The sequence below is a fragment of the Gambusia affinis genome, linkage group LG06 (assembly GCF_019740435.1).
Source record: "Gambusia affinis linkage group LG06, SWU_Gaff_1.0, whole genome shotgun sequence".
Taxonomy (NCBI): domain Eukaryota; kingdom Metazoa; phylum Chordata; class Actinopteri; order Cyprinodontiformes; family Poeciliidae; genus Gambusia; species Gambusia affinis.
This window is the reverse complement of record NC_057873.1, coordinates 8,497,197-8,516,511: the sequence shown is the minus strand read 5'-3', so window position 1 is coordinate 8,516,511 and position 19,315 is coordinate 8,497,197. Positions and strand designations below refer to the sequence as shown.

The 19,315-nt window shown below is 37.3% G+C and overlaps 2 protein-coding genes across 2 annotated transcripts in view; one reads left to right on the top strand and one right to left on the bottom strand.

Moving 5' to 3' along the window:
- Positions 1-80: 80 nt before the first annotated feature.
- On the bottom strand, positions 81-4,211 carry hdac12 (histone deacetylase 12). The gene is made up of 8 exons (XM_044119151.1): positions 4,033-4,211; positions 3,766-3,909; positions 2,530-2,689; positions 2,251-2,447; positions 2,017-2,167; positions 1,776-1,892; positions 683-825; positions 81-586 (listed from the first exon to the last, which is right to left on the bottom strand). The coding sequence occupies exons 1-8, from the start codon at positions 4,132-4,134 to the stop codon at positions 563-565; spliced, it is 1,038 nt and encodes a 345-aa protein (XP_043975086.1). The 5' UTR covers positions 4,135-4,211; the 3' UTR covers positions 81-562.
- Positions 4,212-12,299: 8,088 nt separating this feature from the next.
- Positions 12,300-19,315, top strand: part of stard13b (StAR-related lipid transfer (START) domain containing 13b) — a 63,559-nt gene continuing 56,543 nt past the window's right edge. Inside the window, exons 1-2 of the mRNA XM_044119434.1 lie at positions 12,300-12,536; positions 15,217-16,171. Of these exons, the coding sequence (XP_043975369.1) occupies positions 15,329-16,171 (843 nt within the window). The 5' untranslated portion in view covers positions 12,300-12,536; positions 15,217-15,328. The remainder of the gene's footprint in view (positions 12,537-15,216; positions 16,172-19,315) is intronic.

The following is a 19,315-nucleotide window of genomic DNA, read 5'->3' as shown; positions in this document are numbered from 1 at the left end:
TGGTGTTGCAGTAATGTTTAGGGTCATGATCCATCTGTAATGTGAGATGCTGTGAACACGTCTATATTCTCAATATAACATGCATCCCATTATGTTTATAATCATGCATCTGATTATACTCATATTGATATGCATCAACATGTCTTTGCCTTTACTGCTATATCAGCGCCATCTTTTGTTCTCCGCGGTTATCTTTTCTTCTGTGAGAAGACATGACTGTGAGAAGACGTTTCAAACCTTTAGAAAACTTACCATGTTTAGACTATCAAAAGTCTTTCTTAATTTCTTAATTGCGGTTCCATAAAACCTTTTTTCCACATTAATTTCCACATATGCTCCCGTTAGGCTATGTCTTTCCAGTACTTTTTTATGTTTGCACATTGAGCATTTTTATGTTAGTCTGTTTGAGTAACAAAAGGTGAACATTTAATCACATGTAAACTCCTTTGTCTAAATTCCATACAACAAAACCAACGACGAAACAACAAAGGTACAAATTGTCAGCCTTTTTTTTTGTTGTTTTTTTATTTAGTGGTTCTTAACGGTCACGGCACCTATGGTTTTACATTCCACACTCCCTCCAAACCTGAAACAAGGAGAACACAAATGCCATAATTATTTACTTTATATGTAAAATGATATCTGGACTGATAAGATGTGTTTAAGATCTTATCTATTTTACCTGAGTAGCTGCTCTGTGGACGATGGAGTGTCTGAGGGCCAATTTGTCGATGTCTCTGGAATATCCCCCACCAATAACAGTAGCAATAGGAACACCTCTCTTCACCACAGTCTTCATTACATAAAGATCTCTCTGGTAGAGCCCTAGAAGAAATAATCCAGTGTTAGAAACCCTTTTTAGCAGTAATCTAAAAAAAAAAAAACGCAGCTGTTTTGTTTGAGGTTTTGGTTACTTCATAATAGAAATTTTTCTTCTGTTTCTTTGGTACAAAATGTACCACTTTCAGCTAATAGTAAGAAGACTTAATGCATTGCAGCAAAGTTGCTTTACTCAAGATGTTTTGGAAATTTCAGCATTGAGGCAATGGTTGAAATTTTCAAAGAAATGCACATAAAATTCTGTTTAAAGTTAGGAATGCTAAAAGTGCTTCCTGTCTGCCGAAGTAAGACAATAAAGCCAGTTTAAAATGTTTACTCTGAAATTGTTCTTTTAAATCTTGCTTTATAATGACTGATCTTCTCACACACCTGGTATGAAAGATTCTTCTGCTCCTAGACTAAATAATTATTGGCTACAAAAAAATTATCTGAATGCTGTAAATATTTTAAAGTAACATTTTTGAAGAGAAATAGTAATTGGCTTCAAGTGGCATCAGAAAGTTAAAGCTTTACAAACCCCCCCCCAAAAGCTACATCTCTACTTTTCAAAATTCTTTTTTTTTTAGCATGTACTGTTAATTTTTATACTTCAGATCTGGGGATTTTCCACTGCAGTAAATGGGCTCTGAGTGCCAAGGCAGCATCTGTCAGCAGCACTTTGGAGGCTATTTTTGCTGAAAAAGCTGCATAACTTGTTGGCATAATATCAAATGTATTTTCTTTTATCTATGATATCAACAATCAATCACCTTTGCCACCTCATCTTCTAATCCTGGAAACATTTTACTGCAGAGCTTTACAAAATGAAGCTTGAAGAAGTGCAGCCTGCTTTTGTGCTATTACGTCCTTCTGGAACATTTCAGAACTGCAGTGTAAATGAGAAAACAGCTTCAGTGTGTAGATAAGGATAACTGAATACCAGAGGAAGAACTCACCTTGATCGGTCAGACGGAGTCTCCCGAGTTCATCTTCCCAATGTGGGTCAACACCAGCGTCGTACAGAACCAGGTCCGGACGAAAAGTCTCCAGCAGCCAGGGTAGGTGCTCTGCAACTGTTAATGAGAGAATCAAGCAGTTCGAACTATAAAAATTTAATATTTTTACCTAAAAATGTCAAATATGCTCTTTGGGGTGGTAGAAACATTCTAGATTTTCTGAACGTCTTTGTGAACATGCCTGTGGAGAGATACTCCTTGTCTTCCAGCCCATCCTCCACGCTAATATCCAGGTCACTCTGTTGTTTACGGACGGGGAAATTTTTCCCACAATGCACTGAAAATGTAAACACAGATGGCTCATCTTTAAATATGAAAGCGGTGCCGTCACCCTAAGGACACAAAACAAGGAAGTCAAATAAAAGTCAGATCTAGAAATGAAGATAACTAAAAATGACAGAGGGTTAAAATCCACCTGATGCACATCTAAATCCACGATTAAAACCGTTCTCTTCCTTGATGAGCTGTTCATGAGGTACTTGGCTGCAACTGCTAAATCATTGAGGAGACAGAACCCCGAGCCGTAGCTGGGGAAAGCATGATGGGTTCCCCCCGCCGTGCTGCAGGCCAGACCCCTTTGTAGAGCGACTTCAGCAGCAAGAACAGTCCCACCTATCAGGAGAAGCAGTCCGAATGTGAACTTTTCTGTCCAGTCTAGCTGTCAGGTTTCCTGCTCAAATCTCGTTCATCTTACCCGTTTCATATCGGCACCGTCGTACGATGCCCTCGCTCCAAGGAAAACCCGTCCTGCGCTGCTCTTGCTCGTTTATTCTTCCGCTTATAAAGTTGTTCAGGTAATCCTCAGTATGCACAGCGCCGAGCAAGTCTTTCGAGGCAATCTCAGGAGCCCACACCTACTGTGAGGAAGAAGATTAACATTAACAAGAAACTGCACCTATTTTACTCACCTTAGGCTCTTCTTTGATAATCAACGTAGCTCTTTCAGGCATTGTCAAGTTCCAACCACAACACTCTGTTTTTTACTGTGATTTAACAAACAAACCAAGACCAAGCAGCTCATAACTGTGAAGTTGAAGTGAAGTTAAGGTTCTCAGTCAATTTACCTTTCCCCTATTTCAAAACCCTATTTTATACCGAAGATAAATTAGCTTAAATTTTGTAGTAGTATGAGATAAATAATTATAAAATGTCTCAACTAACTTACATAATTAAATTTGCTATGTGTTATTTACCTGAAAACCCTGCATTACACTCTGACTCGTTTGGAACAGCTGACTCTTAACATTTTAAAATATATGACTGATTAGAAATGAAATCAGTGAGTATTTTGGTAATGAAACCAAAATACTGGCTTCCATTTATTAAGAGTCATAAAACCACATTTCCTTACAGTACATCATAAGTAGAATATACAGTGGCAATTCCTGATCACAATTGATTAAATGATTGAGTTTATTTATTTCAATATTGAATCTGTCTTATTTTGAAAGGTGGGAAATAAAGACTAAAACCTGACTGCCTTTGTAAGGCAGAAAAGTAACACCGCACAACACCCTGAATAGCCTAAAAGATTTTCTCTTGTAATTGTACCAAAATGCATTGCAGTTGTTAATATCAACTATGTTCTCTATGGTATTTTTGGAACTTTGGAACTAGTTGTTTACAAAATTAAATAAAACTCAAAAATAACTGGATACAATGTCTGGCAGTTGCCAACAAAACAAAAACTTTGATACATTTTAACTGTGGTTCTTTAGTGGGGGGTTTTCTGAAACGTGTGCATCTCTTGTTCCAGCTCAGGTTTTGGTATCTTTTCCTACCATGATGCATGCACTAAAAAATTGTCATGCAAATTGAAAAATCCTGAAAGTAAATCGGGAAAGCAGCTAATTCCCAAAGAAAATAATTAAACGTTCAGAAACCCTGGTTAACTACTTCCTACTACAGATTAATCTGCTGTCTTTCTCACCTGTCTCTCTGTGATGACTTGGTCTTGAAGTAAAAAATGTAAAACTCTAGGGAACTTGGACATTGGAAACCTGTGGTTTGCTGGAAGGTCGCACACATACTTGCTGTGATGAACAATGGGCAGTCCGCTGGATTCGGTTCTGACCTGTGGGGTGAACAGGAGGTTCTCTGAAGTTTGGAAACCAGACGTGCTCAGGTAATGTCAATACTCTGCATGCTCTGCGTCAGCGTTTGCAACAACCGTCATTTATATAGCGTTAGTTCTTACTAGTTCCGCATGGAAACATCTGCCAGAGGTTAGCGTGACTCCAACAAGGCGTCCGACTGTAATGCGGCGGGTCTTGGAAAATATTCTCTTCATGCAAGTCATTTCTTACTAATGTTGAATAACAGTTGCTTATCTAACAGAGGGAATTTTGTTGAATTTACTGATCCTGCTGCTGCCATCTCCTGTCACGGAGTACAAATCACCCAGAGAGTTTGTGTTGTGATGCCTTGTCTCCCTCTACTGTCGGTTATTGATCATTACAGCAGAGGTTCACAAACACCCTTTTAAGAATTAAAGGAATCAATTTAGTTTAGTTATTTTCTCTTGCCAAAATATTTTTCCTGAGTGATGTTTATTGGTTAGATAGCGTGACGTTTCATTTCTATTCGTAATTAAAATCTTTTCTTGTTTTTGGGGTCTAGCTGGAGTCTACCTAGTGATTCAATAAAAAGTAAAGAATGGAAATAGGTTAGTATTATTTACAGAAAACGTACTCACCTTTTACCAAAATTGTTGCACAAAATTTCAACCATATACAACCGTATATAACTGTAAATATATATCTTGCAAAATTTTTTTTATAACCCTTTAATTTTTTTATCATGTTTTTAATCTTAAATCCAGGGATTGTGTGATTGACCAACAGATATACACTCCCTGGCAGAACTATTCATACCATTTAGACTGTTTTTCACATTATAGGCACACAGTTAGTCTGTTGCTGCTGCTTCATGTAACAGACCAGCATAGAGTTGTGTAGACATGGAAGTTAAAAGAAATAAGGTTTTTTTTATTTCATATATTTAGCATAAATGCTTTTACATTTATGTCACAGAGCACTGTGATAATTGTCTTTATCTCTGGGAGGAAAGTCAACGAGCCTCTATGTTGAATCCTCAGGTATTTGCTTCTTCATTGTCGTGCAGTGAGCTGGGTACTGAAACAGATTGCTCCTGTTCCTGTTTCATATCAGATCAGAAGATATGCAGTGTAGATAAGATAAAACGTGTAGCCCTCTTTGCTTTCATTTTGAGTAATTTTGAATTCCCCTTTCGTATGATGATCTGTATGCATGCTGGCTTCTTTCAAATAAAGCCAAACTGCGTTAGAGACTTCTATGCAAATTAGTTACATTGATTATTCACAAGACTTCTTTCATTCTGAGTTTTTTCTCTCCTTTTGATTCAGGAAATGATAAAAGCTTCTTTTACACTTAGGTTTCTGAGCTTTCAAGCCATGGCGAATCGCTCATCCTAGCAAAGGATGAGGATAGCTCTGCTTCTTTGAATAAACTGCACTTTCTTTTTTTTTTGTCTGCACCATAACTATCTCTCCACATTGAACTCATCCTCATTAGCAACCGCCTTAATAAGGATGAATAGTATTACCAAGTAAGCATTAGAAATACTTAGATTTCACGTAACGATAATAAAATAGTATTTGACTCTTGCTATTGTGTCTGGGTTCACTCCTTCATCTGTCTGTTTTAAATTACTGGCAGGTAGCTCAAGGCACCGTCTGGCATGCTCTCGTCTCTGGGGATCTTCTGTAAATGTGTTTGTGGGTTTGATGAGTCTGGTGTAGGGGGATTAACTTAACCCCCACCCGGGAAACGCGAGTTTATTCACAGTCGGATAAGAAAAAAAGATGAGTGTGGTGGCCCCAGGTGCACAGAAGAAATCTTTGCATAATGGAGAAAGGAGATTAGAAAGCTAATTCAATTACTGACTTCTGCTCTGTTAAAAGGTGTTTCAAATATAGAGAGATGAAGGAGGAGACGGGACACGCTACGCAAATGGAGGTTTCCAATTTATTTTGACAGAGCAATTGTGTAGCTTTTTTCAAATGTTGAAGGTTATATTAATTCTTTATTATGTATAGGTTCTTCGTACCGCTCCTTTTAGGCAAATGTTCTCTCTTTTTAAATAGATCCCTTGAACTTTACTTCTACTGTGATGTTTTTAAGCATTCTTTTTGTTATTTTATTTATTATTGTATGAGGCACACAGGTTTATAAATTCTAAAGGCAACACGAAGGCAACAAGGTTGTCAGTTGTTTAGCCAGAGCATAGCTGTTGAGATGCAACCTGTGTTATCTAATCATACTATTTCTAATAGATAATCTTGTTTTTATCTTTAAAAAGTCTAAAATATTGCAAAAAATTTCCTAAAATTGACTCTTGTCCAGAGTGGGCCATCATGTCCTCAGTGCAGTTTGCATTCACTCATCATGGGCACGAAAGTTACATTTTTTTAATGATACTCTTGGAATGAAGTTAAAAAACTTAAAACTTGAATGCATTACATTTATTGTAGATTTTTCTGATTCAAACAGGGTTTAAATATATGCATGTTGATGAGATTTGACACCTTGACAACCTGCTTTTACAACCGCCGAAAAGTTTCCATCATGATTCCGGTTGAATATTTGATCACTCATATTTGAATGCATTTAAACCAAATTGATTCCTAAATCAAACCAAATCTCTACTATGCCAAAACCTTGACAAGGCAAGGTTTTGGCTTGTCTTATTTGCTGCTGGAATTGTTTCTCATGTTTGTATGGCTATTTTTAAAGCAGCTCTCAGTACTTGCCATCACAAAGAACAAACAGAAAGCCGTAGAGTTGATTTAGTACTTTTTCTTCTCATCATTCTAAATAAATCATGCTGAATTTTTATTGTTTTTTTAAGGATGTTTTTTTCTCTCTCTCAACGCAGTGTTGTTAAACTTAATAATGTAATTGCATTGTAATTTGTACACAGATGTGATTGATTATCCTCTGGACTTACAATGCATTTATCTAAATGAATAGCTCTGCCACTTCTGAATAGCACCGTCAAGCAGGCAGGTATTTTCTTGCACCAGGAGGCCTTTTGTGTTTGTTGTCGCAGCGCAGTAGGGTGATGGGTGGTGTAATGTTTGCATCAGACACCGGATTTGATGATACCTGTCAATTACACAACATCAAAATCGCAACGTCAAGCCCGCTAACTCCTCCGTCGACTCATCTTCGCCCTCTACCGCACGGCTCTGAGCGGAAGGAATTTCCTGGTAGATTTCGAGGCCTGGCAGAGCATGTTGCAGCAGGTGAGGGCAGGGGCTGTTGTTGGAGGAAATTAATCTGTAGCTGCTGTTGGTGTGTGACTGTGACGGCCTCATTCCTCAAAGGCAATCCCCCAGTCACATTGATTTCTTTCCCCTCACATCTCTTTCCTCCAATAACAACTGACAAACAGGGGAGTCTAAGTGTGTGTATAAATGTGTGCATGTGCCACACTGCAATTTTCATTCACTATAGACAATGTTTACATTTGTTTGTTCATTGAGGCTGTAAATTATATCCGCTTTACTCTATCATCTCTCATTGTTTGGGAATGTCCTGACAGATTACTAGCCCCTATTGTGTGTCTGCCATGTGTTTTGTCAAAGCTTTGAACAATGACACTCTGTTTTTGTTAAATAATGCTCTTACCCGTTGTTCATTTGGAGGAGTTTAAAAAACATTTAAGCATTTAAAAAAGATCCAGATACACAAACACTTTTAATAAAGCCATGCAGCTCCACTTTGAGACTTTACATGTCTGATTAAATGACAATCACTTTTGCTTAATCAGGTCCTTGAAGAGTTTTATCTGTAATATGCATCACCATGGAGATCTTCCTATTGCTCTTTTCTTGCAAATTTTTTAGCAGCAAAAATAAGTTGGTCTTTTAGAGGCAATTACCAAACCAGACGGCCATCTGCTGCCTACCAAATGTGACAGATCTCATGGGTGTTTAAGGAACACTTGATCCCATCATTAAATGGCAGGTGGGAATTTAAGCACTTACATGGTAGTCACATGGCCAGATTCTGTTTTTTCCTTCCCAACTATATATGTATATATACATTTATCAACCATGTTTAGGAGAATACTTTTTCTGAAGTATTACATAAGCTTTAAGCAAAATCTAACAGAACACACACACTTTAAAAAAAATCTTGTTTTGACACATTGTTTTCCCAAATGTCTAGGAGATCATATATTTTTTTTTCCTTTTTGCTTAATTTCATTGGTTAAGAGATTGTAAAGAAAATATTCAGTGCTTGAATCAGATGCCGAATTGTGATATTATGTCCATTCTTTAAAGTGCTGGTCCCATTAAAGAATGCTTAACCCTGAAGCGAGCAGTTTTTCACAGCTCAGTCTGAAAGCTGCATCATGAAATATGTAAACTTTGCACATGTAATAGATGCGTGATGTTGGAGCAGCTCCTCAGATTGGTAACGTTTGAAGCCACAGACAGCAGTGGTAATGCAGAACATCTGTCCGTGATCTGTGGTATGATAGAAATGTAAAGGCACGTTGAACAGCAACAGAGATGTTGAGTCAGACTGTGGTATTGCTGGAATGTTTTCTAACTGTGTTGGAGTTTTGGATCGTATTTGTCTGTTGCCACAGCTATGTGCAGTTCACATTGCATAACAGAATTGTATAAAACAGCATAAACAACCCAGTTAAAGCACAGTGTGATGAGATTACCGGTCTATAAAAACAGATATATTTCTATAATTGTTCCTAATGCGCTTCATGTAGAGTTGTTGGTCTTTGCTGTTTTTTAAAAACTCCCTTTTGATCTGTGTAAAAATAATAAAGTGAAATGCTGGCAGACGAACCTGGCACGTTTCAGAAACACAGCTGGCTTCATCCACTTTAATCTTATTATGCCATAGGAAGACCAAAGGTACTTCAAAACGTCTGTCTCTTCTTGGCAGCTGTACCGATGCACATGATGGTGCCAAGAGGGAGAGAAAAGACTCAGAAGAATGTATTTTCACACCCAGAAAACTTTCTAGCAACAGTTTTCTACTTGTTTTTTAAATGTGGTATAGAGTAACTGTTGAAGAACACTGAAATGGGGACAAGAGTCAGCGATAGCAGATAAATCACTTAACCTGAAACTGGTAAATAAGTTCTGAAAATGACATCAAAACACAGGAAAGTCATGCTCATAATGCTTTTTCTCCATCAGTAGAATGTGCTGTGGGTGTGGTGGTGTTTGTGTATGTACTGAAGACACCTTTTAACGGGCCATCAGTTAAAATAAAAACAGTGTACACTGATTTGCACATAGCATCAAGATTGCTTTCTAAATACACAGATATTACAGCTTGTTTCTTGGCTTCCTTTGCCTTTGTGCACTTTTTTTTTATGTGTTTAATAATTATTAATTGTGTTTTCTCCTATATCTTCAAGTGTGGACTAAAATACTTTTATTCCTCAATATGTGCCAGTTACTTGGGTTGTTGTCAACATCTGGTGTGTCTTTAACAACAATAACCAATACTGATCAATGACACCTTTCGAATTAATGAAGAATGGGAATAATGTTGACATGTTTAATACTAATTTAATCCACTGTAAAATAATGGAGTATTGGGGCCACAGTAGACCATTTCAAAATTTATGAATCTATATATGTAAAACCCTAATGCATTTGTAAATTATTTAACCTGTAATGTTAAAAAATATATTTACCAACCACTATATACATGTTTGGACACTGGTACTACTATATTCAGGCATGAACTCCATTTGACTTCAGAAAGTTTGCTGTCCTGGAACTAGGATATTACTTGCAGATTACTTAAGTCATGTAAATAGTGCGATTAGGACCTCCATGAATTAAACTTGTTTGTACAGCTCATCCCAGATGTTTGGTAGGATTGAGTTCTGGGGAATTTGGAGGTTAAGTCAACACTCCAAAGTCATTCTTTGCACATATGGAACAAATGTTGGCAAAAGGGGCACAAAAACCACAACTGTTCCTCCTGTAAAACCTTTCATAAACCACTGCAGACTGGGAACAGCACTGAGGAGTGACAGTTTTGAAAAAGCGCTGACAGAGTAATTTGAGTATCACATTTGTCGAGCATTTTCTTTATTATATCTAAAACTGCTGGTTTAGGAAATTGAAATTTGCAAGTGCCAGTGATTGTGTCAAACTAACACCTTCCTGAACTGAGACATGGAAAGAATTCAAACAAAGACAAACATGTTAAACTGAGTGATAAAAATTGTGTAAAAAAAGTGTATTTTTAATCTCTTGCTGCGAATTAATAAGCAAACTTACTAATTAACAAACTAACAAATTGTTTTTGCAAGTTTTGATGCTGTGAACTCTTTTGTCATGAACTCAGGTTTCTATGTTTCCAGTAAAAATGGGCAGTGAAGGAACTGGAAATTGATATTTTTATTCCTTCAGTAAATCAGTCAAAATGGACCTTAGTAATTTTTTTCTGTATTATGTGTGTGTTTCTCAGGGAGTTGAAACTGAGCTGAACCACCTACAGATTCCAGGCTTTTGTTATTCATCTCTGCTAGTTTACTTTCTCTTAGCTGTAGATCCCCCTGAAGCTTTGTTTTAAGAAAACTATCATATTAGTGCATTTCATCAAAAACTCTTAACATGTCTCATTTAATTTACCACCATGATGCAATGTTCTTTTGTTTGTAAATTTCCCTTTCAAAGCATTATGCTGCCATCATCATGGTAGACCACCTTTACAGTATTCACAGGTTTTAAAGGTTGACAAACATTCTTGCTGTTTCTGAACCCAAATAGCTCAAAAACCTTCTTGTCAGATGATCAAAGTCACCCGAATGCATTTTCTTCCAGTATTTCTATATATGAGAATCTGCTAAATTAATCATTTCTTGAACAATGTAAAATGGTCTCGCTCTCCTTTATTGTTGTTGCCCCTGCTGTTGCTGTCTCAGACTTGTCTCCTTTAAAAGCAAAGCTGGTGTTTTTCTTGCCAGTGAGAACGTCCAGCTGTGGTTAAGTTGAGCTTTTCTCACTCCCACTGGCCTTGGACTTGTTACCTCTACAGCTCAGATAGATTTCTCTTTGTTAGGCTTGTTCTCTCCTGTGTTTCTTTTTCACTCTTTCCTTCTCATACAGATGGAGCTGGAATGTTTTTTCCTCTTTCTAACAGAGTAAGCATGACCAGCATACATTTTTTTCAAAATCCCATATTGTCACACTTACTTATATCGACATAATCAAGTAAAAACAAACTAACTTTTAAGCAACCACTCAACAACTTGTGTGTTTTTTGCAACAATTTCATACAAAAGAGGAAATCTAAACTGATATATCCAACAAAGGCACCAGGAATGTCTTTCACTTTGCTCAATAAATCTTGCCTTGCACTAATACTATAAGTTGCTTAATAGTTTTCTATTGTGTTGCTGCTGATTTCGTTTTATAAATATGTAATATTTTAAGTGAAAATTATTTTCCCAGTGTTAAATTTGGGACTTTCTCATGGGTGCTTGATTCTCAAATGAAACCGGTGGAAACAAGTTTTAGCATGGCTCATTTGCATAATAACCCATGAAAACATGTGACCTAAATATAGACTCTTCAGATATTTTAACATGGCAAACTTGCACTTCACAGCAGTTCTCAGTCTGATCCACCTGAACTGCCTTGTAAAATTAATTTAGTACTCAATATGTATGATAGAATGTCTACCTGTTCTAAAAATTAAATTACCATCTGACAAGAGCTCTTTTTCCCACATTTTTTATAATATTCCCTATGTTGCTTGAGAAATCGATGGTTTTTGTTAAAAATGTTTTTCTTCTTGCACTTTCTCTGGACTGCACAATTAAAAACACACCTCACTTCAAATTATCATGTTTTTAAAGAAAGTCACAATTATTCTTCCTTACACTTTACAATTGTTTGACTTTGCGCTGGTGTAGACCATAACGTCTCAGTAAAATGCATTTGATTGTGTCTTATCCATAACAAAAACCTTAAAAAAAGCTCAAGAGATATGAGTGCTTTTACTGAATTTGTAATGTAAGGTTTTCAGTCTTGCCCTGATAATTGTGGAACTACTTAATTACTCATAATGTCATGGAGGCAGCCAAATGTCAGCTTGTGTAGTGAAAAATGCCTATGACCTCTTCTGAAGGTGACATCCTCCATGTTTCTGTAAACTACAGTGCTCCACATTAATCTCCTTTGCCTTTAAAGCATTCCTCTCTCCCCTGTTTTAAAGCAAAAGATTGCGGCTGTGCTTCCATCTCGTTCTTTCAAAGTTCAGTCATTCCTTGGAGCTTGTTTGAGCGTCCTGGAAACTTATTTCACCTTGTTCCTCCACAGTGCCAACCTCTGCTGTTGCTCTCCTCCCTCTCCTCACGTCAGCCCCCGTCTCCTTTCTCCTCCCCTTTTCCATCTATCAACAAGTACACATTCTCTCTGCTCTTACACATGTTCTGAATGGTGTAGTCACTGCTTGTTGATCAGCCTTCCCCAAGGAAAGAACATGAGGAGGCAGGGGTGACAGCCAGCTTGTCAGAGTGGGCCTATGGGAACATAATAGTGGCTCCTCAAGGGTCTGCCCAACTCTCTTTGCTTACAGGAACCAGCCTGGCTGTCACTGTTTTGCCATGATCATAGTGACACTGTTTGAGCAACACAGACATCTGTTTTCCACTTATCAGGTAAGTTTTGTTTGGTTTTTGTTTTCTTTTAACTCGACTCAGATCCATTATAGGAAAGAATCCACTAAAAACTCCTCATCTTCTTTTTTTTAATCATACCTGGCTGAGGTTTAGCGTTATATGCTATATGGTGTTTCTGCATGAGGAGACTTGTTCAGGACCTCTCTGTTGAAAATTGAACTAGAAGCTTTTCTAAGTAAGTTGTGCTCTGGCCTTGGCAGTCAACACACCCAGTTCATTTTCACCCTGTGACTTCTTGTTTTCATTTAAATCTGCTTCACATTCACCAGAGGATAATGAGACCCTCTTTGCATATGTTTTTTTTTTTCTTTTTAACACCGGGGTTTCTTAGAGGGAACTCTCATTGCCTGCACACTTCAAATTCACCATGTAGGGGCAAGTTTCTTGGAGGATGGCAAGCAACTGTTTGTTTACTTACAAGGAAATGTTGCGACAAATTAAATCAGCGTGTAAGCATATTTTTGTAGCACAGTTAAAAATACCTTGTGCTTTGCTTTAACTGGAAAGCAGAGATTTAGTAAGTTTGCTGTCATTCAGCAGTTTTCTTACCGGAACAACAAATGCAAAAATGCTCTTCAGTGTTTTCCACATAAAATTTAACATTAGTGGTTATAATAATACTGTCATAATAATAATAGGAATCTTTTCTTATAGGTTTTTAAATCACACTTGAGAGGCTTAATTTGCTTGTGGAGACAACTGGTTTTTTGTTTTCTTGAAAGTTTCTAGCTTCAGCTACCCACTTATCACGTCTCAAAATGTTCTCTGAGAAAAATGTTTGTGGTGGAAAGAGATGATAAAGCTCTTCACAAGCGAGATAGATCAGCGCAGTGTTTGATTTTCTACATGAGCTTTGGATGCCTCGGAAACTGTTGAAGGTGAGTTTTAAAGGACAGCCTAATGAAGGGGTAAGGTGGATGCTAACGTCGTCCGGGGACATCTTCTGCTCTAATGAATGGTGTAAAGTGTTGTAAATCACCCGCTGTGGAAGAGCAGCAAGATTCCTCTGTGCTGTGATGTCACTGCTCATATGTGAAGCAGATCCAGACATGAACAGTTCAGTCTGAGCCAGATGTTGAGTTTAATTTCCCTACATACTCTTGGCTGGATTGACATGTAATCAGAAGTGTGCAGAGGTGCGCTTCGGCTCTTCACACTCTGAGACTTTGGTAATTGTAGAAGAGAAAGAACCTCAGGAAACATCCAAGGATTAACGCTACCTTGTAAAAGTATTCATACCCCGTCCGTCTTTTCATGCTTACACTTTACAACCATAAACTTTAGTGAGTTTTATTTAGATTTTCTGGAATAGACCAACACAACACAAGTTGTGCTTAATTATGAAACAGAAGAAAAGGGATTAGCTTTTAAGAGTATGAATAAAAATTCTGAGAGTAACTACAGTTAATATATTTATATCCCCCCTCCTTTTACTTTGACACAACTAAACAAAAAGTTGGAATTTATAGGATAAATTCCAACTATGTGTACTTTAAGCTAAGTAAATACAGCTGATATTAATGATCATGATGACCAAGGAAAACATCAAACAGGAAAGGATAACATTTTAGGGACAATTAAAGCAGAGTTATGATATAAAACAAAATCCCAAGCTCAGAGCATTTAACAGAGCACTGTTCAATCCACCGTCTGAAAATGTAAAGAAAATGGCAGGTTGAAGCTTTCTGCCAAGGCTGACAGGCTGATCCAGGAGAGCAGACCTCTGGAGGAGCAGATGCTAAATGATTCCACTCAAGTCCTCTTTGGAGGACAAGTTGCAACATTTTGGTAGTCTTGACAAAAGCAAAAAACAAAAAGAAAGAAGACATAGTTAATACATTAATTTGGTATCTAATGTTTTTGATTTGAATAACTTTTTGATTTGCCTACATCTTTTGAAATGCTCTTCTAAATAAAAACTCCACCTTAAAACATCTAAAAAGTGTCCTCCTTTCTCAACCATCTGTGTTGGCAGTCCAGATTAATTCCTATGTTGAATTATGAAAGCAGGATGTCAATCAATCAATCAATCAATCAATCAATCAATCAATCAATCAATCAATCAATCAATCAATCAATCAATCAATCAATCAATCAATCAATCAATCAATCAATCAATCAATCAATCAATCAATCAATCAATCAATCAATCAATCAATCAATCAATCAATCACATTTTATTTGTATAACACATTTCAGCAGCAAGGCATTTCAAAGTTTTCCTCTCACGCTCACAATCACACAGTTTAAAACGATGTAAACAGCCATTCATGGGGCTTCTGGCAGACAGAATTGACAAGTTAAAGTCTTGATCTAAATCTTGATTGAAAATTTAAGACAAATCTTGAAAATAACCGTTTATACGTTTTCTGTCCAGTCTCATTTAGCTTGAGTTACTTCCCAAAAAAGAGAATGGGCAAAAAAATAAAAAATAAAAAATTCTTTCGATGTCAGAAACTTGTAGGGACATACTCAAAAGTTTCAGGTAGTAGTAACTCCGGGGTTCAGAGCACAAATGCATGCAGTTCATATTTTTGAGGTGAAAAAATGCAAAATGGTTCAGATGGTACAGATAATTTTAAAACTCACCATTTTGCATCTCTTCTGTTCATATGATTTATACAAATTGTCTCATCTGTTTTACTTCTCTTTCTTTCAGGATACCAAATTGAGTATATTTTTGATTAAAAAACATGGCCATGTGCCATACAAAGCACAAATACCTATGGATTTACGTATTGAACTATGAGTAAAACAAAAGCAAGATAACAATGGAGACTCCAAATGATGCGAGTTTGGAAGAACATCAGACAGCTTTGGGCAGCATGACATTTTCTGCACAAGAATTATCTACAGAAGATGAGGATGCTTCAGTAAGGAAAGGTCAAAGGGGAGATGATCTTTTCTCTTCAGACCAAAGACCACAGTTGGAACCTGATGGGGATATACGTGATCGAAAGAAAAGTTTTACCTTTGTCTGTTACAACACCATGGTCCTTAGAGAAACGATGTGTTTTCAAGAACCCAAACAGGTCCTTCTGGATGCAGCTCCTGGAACATCTCAGCTTCTTGTGGAAAATTATCCCTACATATCATATGCTTCAAATGGAGACTGTTGCCTTCCCCCTCCTGCTCATGCAGCAGAAGTTCAGTTAAACCAGTTTGCTCAAAAACAACCTGATCCTTCTCTGAATCTTTATTCTACATCTGCACAAAGAGGCTTGAATGGATCCATCATCAGCCAGGCCTGTGCATCCACTCTGGAGATCCCTGCTAACCTGCTTGCTAAAATCTCCGACTTACCACATGTTGTGAAGCAAAGACCGAGCACCATCACCTTCTCCACCAGCACCAGCTCTGCTTGCATCAACAGCCAAGCTTCTGGCTACGATGGAGAAGAATCATCAGAGGAGGAGAAAGAGAAGTTTAACTTTGAACATGAAGATTTGGGGAAGGGAGATGATGATGTGTTCCTGGAGTGGCCTCAAAGTAAAGATCACCATATGACTAAAAGGAAACAGAAGAAACGAGGCTGTTTGGAGCCACAAGCAGACTCTGTATGCACACCCAGCACATGTGGTTATGAGGCTGAAGAGGAAATAAGCAACAAAGAGGTATGCCATTAATAACACAATACATGTTTTTTAACCTTACATTGCCTTGCAAAAGTGTCCATGCCCATTGAGCCTTTCGCTATTATGTGATAACAGCCACAGCTATGAACATTAACAGCAGTTTCTTAAAAAAAAAAAACACAAAAATGTAACTTTCCAACTTTAGAATTTGTCTAAGCATTTAAAAACATTTAAAATAAATTTTGAGGTGATGTAATTTCCATTGGTTCTTAGAAGATACTAATGCAGTCATGTTATCGTTGGAAATAGATGTGAGGCGTATAAATGTGTAGGAGTGAACTGACTTCCCATTTGTAAGTGAGAGACAGATCCAGGAGGAATTCAAACAGCTTCTACTTTATTTCCCCTCCCCTAGCTGGAAATTGAGTTTGCTAAAGTACATTGGACCACATTAGCACTGAACTTCACCTTCCATTTCTGGCTTGTCTCCTTCCTCGCCTCCCTTTCTCTTTGAGGTGCGTCTCTGTCCTTTTCACATGACCTCCATTCCTGCCTTTTTATTGCCTATTTAAAAGCTTACATGAGCTTTCATAAGCCTGTTGTAATCCATTGCATATATATATATATATATATATATATATATATATATATATATATATATATATATATATATATATATATATATATATATATATATGCTTTGTTACGCATAGAGGGAACATAGCTATCAACACATACCTGCCATGCTTTTTATAATGGTCAGAGGTAATGAACTGGTACATATTAGCCTCTCTGCCTGGTAGTAGGACACTGAGGTATCACTGGCTTTACACACAAATGGCACACAGCTCTGAACGGGTCATTTTGGAGAGGACAGCAAGAATGCAGGGAATAAAGGGAGTGTATAGTAAATATTATCAAAAGGAGTGCAGTAAATGCTTTCCATTCCATCACACCACAGACCTTGCTAATGCTTTTAGGCTGAAATGCAAAGTAAAAGAGAGCAAATGTTGCATTATTTTAAAGGAGTACCAGATTCTTGAGCTATGTATATATTTCAAGGTATATATATATATATATATATATATATATATATATATATATATATATATATATATATATATATATATATTTGGCAAAGCAGCCATGATTTATCTGGAGGAACAGCAGAAAATCCCAGCTCAGGTGAGATACTAAGTGCACATGTATTCTAATAATTGTGCTTTCAAAAAACCTGTTCTTTATGGAAGCGTGCTTGGAAGAAAGTATCAAGCACCTCTGTTTGCAGATCTATAAAGTCAGATAAGAACTAAATTACATTTTTTGAATGTTTGTCAGAGTTGATTGGAAAATGGATGGAGCGAAATACATGACAAAGTCCAGACCTAAATCTCATTGGGAATTTGGAGTAAGACTTCAAAATCAATTTCAGCAATGAAATTCAGCCACCCGATATTTGACTAAGTTTGCAAAAACCAATCTGCAAATTTTTCATCTGTTCATGTGGAAAAAGACAAACCCTTAATTACACAGAAAGTTCACTCTGAATAGCATTCTCTTGGGAATGAATTTCACACTTTTGTTCCTTATTTGCAAAGATATTTGAAAGCCATGTATCTGTTTTCTTTCACTTTACAAATATACACAAATTAACTTAATGATTTAGCACATTATGTTCCAGTGAAATACACCAAAGTTTAGAGTTGTAAAGGAACAAAATATACCAAAATTTAAGTAATATGAACAAAACTATAAATCAACACAGTCTTCTGAGATAGGAAGATGTTAAAAAAAACAACCCAACAAATCTGTTATTTTTTAAAGACATTCAGTAACAAAAATATCTGCTTTGGGTTGCCTTAACTTTAATAAGCACAGAAACACATGGTTCTGTCATATTTGATTTTAGTATTTGCATAAAACGTTAGGATAATTTCTGAAACAAGCTGAGAATGCAGTTGTCACTGTCAGCCATGTGGGGGCACTATATGCATAAGGTTCCCAGTCTGTCACTTAACGTCTTCCTTTACAGTTGAATTCGCATATGAATAAAACAAACACATATCTTTCACATATTCTCCCTCCCCCACCCATACATTGCTGTGTTCACATGCTGCTTTGAATTGCGGGGTATTGCCAATGTAATTTATTCCTTCAAGCAGCCAGGTAGCCCATGCCCTTTTCGCATGACCGCTTGCTACATTGGGATACCTCCATGGTGATCTCTGGCACTCTCAGTGGGTGGCACAGACTAGGCACCGAGCCCAGAGCTCACACACTTAACTCCTCATTTCCATCTCAAAGCCCCTATGTTGGGGTTCCACAATGTGTCCAATTTGTGCTGATAAAGTTATAGTCTCTTCGCTTTTTGTCATCCCCTGATGATAACATTGCATCTGTCTTATGGAATGACTCACACCGGCTCAGTTCCCATGGCAGTGAGCCTTTGCGCTACCCCCAGGGCCAAATATAGAGGAAAGGGAACGGAGAAATGAATTGAGGGGAGAGTTTCACTTGAGCGTCCAAGCCCCTTCTGGTATTTGTCTCATTCTGAGGGGAAGTGTCTGCATTCCCAAACAGCACCTTGAGGGGATGTCACTAAAAAGATACTTTGTGAGTGCCTTCCAGATTCTGCTTGACTGCAGGCCAGAAAACAGGGCATCTGTTTCTTGCATTTCTGTTTGTCTGACACCAGGGGTTAATTAACAATCCAGCTCACAAGATCCTCAGCTTCCTCTTCTTATATGTTTTCAAGCATTTGGTTTAGAATCTTGAGCTTGGTTTCCTCCCAGCAAGTGCTATGCACATATTTGTACTTTATATCTTTCAATTAAAGAATTAAAATACATAAAATGATGTATCATCACTGCAAAAATCAAAATAGTTCTCAGTATTTTTACTTTGTTTAATTTCCTTTAGGGATAGTTTGTTTTTCTTCTAGGGTGAATGAGAATCCTTTTTATTTGTAAATAGACTCAGAGGTTTGGACAGATAAATATACTGATCCAATGTTAAACATATTACATTCCGTAGTCAGCACAGAACTGGAAAGACACACACTGCAAAATGGGAAACTTTATTTTTTCCTTTTGGTGACCCGAGTGATCTTTAAGACCCCAGAGGGCACCAGGGACCCGGACAGATTTAGATCATTCCTCAGGGATTCAGTGGAAGGAGCTACTT

Bases quoted from the DNA above. Each gene is read 5' to 3' on its own strand.
- hdac12 (XM_044119151.1), bottom strand. From the start codon at position 4,134: ATGACTTGCATGAAGAGAATATTTTCCAAGACCCGCCGCATTACAGTC. The intron at 2,168-2,250 runs GTGGATTTTAAC...TTGTGTCCTTAG, and splicing joins TGGATTTAGATGTGCATCAG to GGTGACGGCACCGCTTTCAT. The intron at 587-682 runs GTAAAATAGATA...TCCTTGTTTCAG, and splicing joins TCCACAGAGCAGCTACTCAG to GTTTGGAGGGAGTGTGGAAT.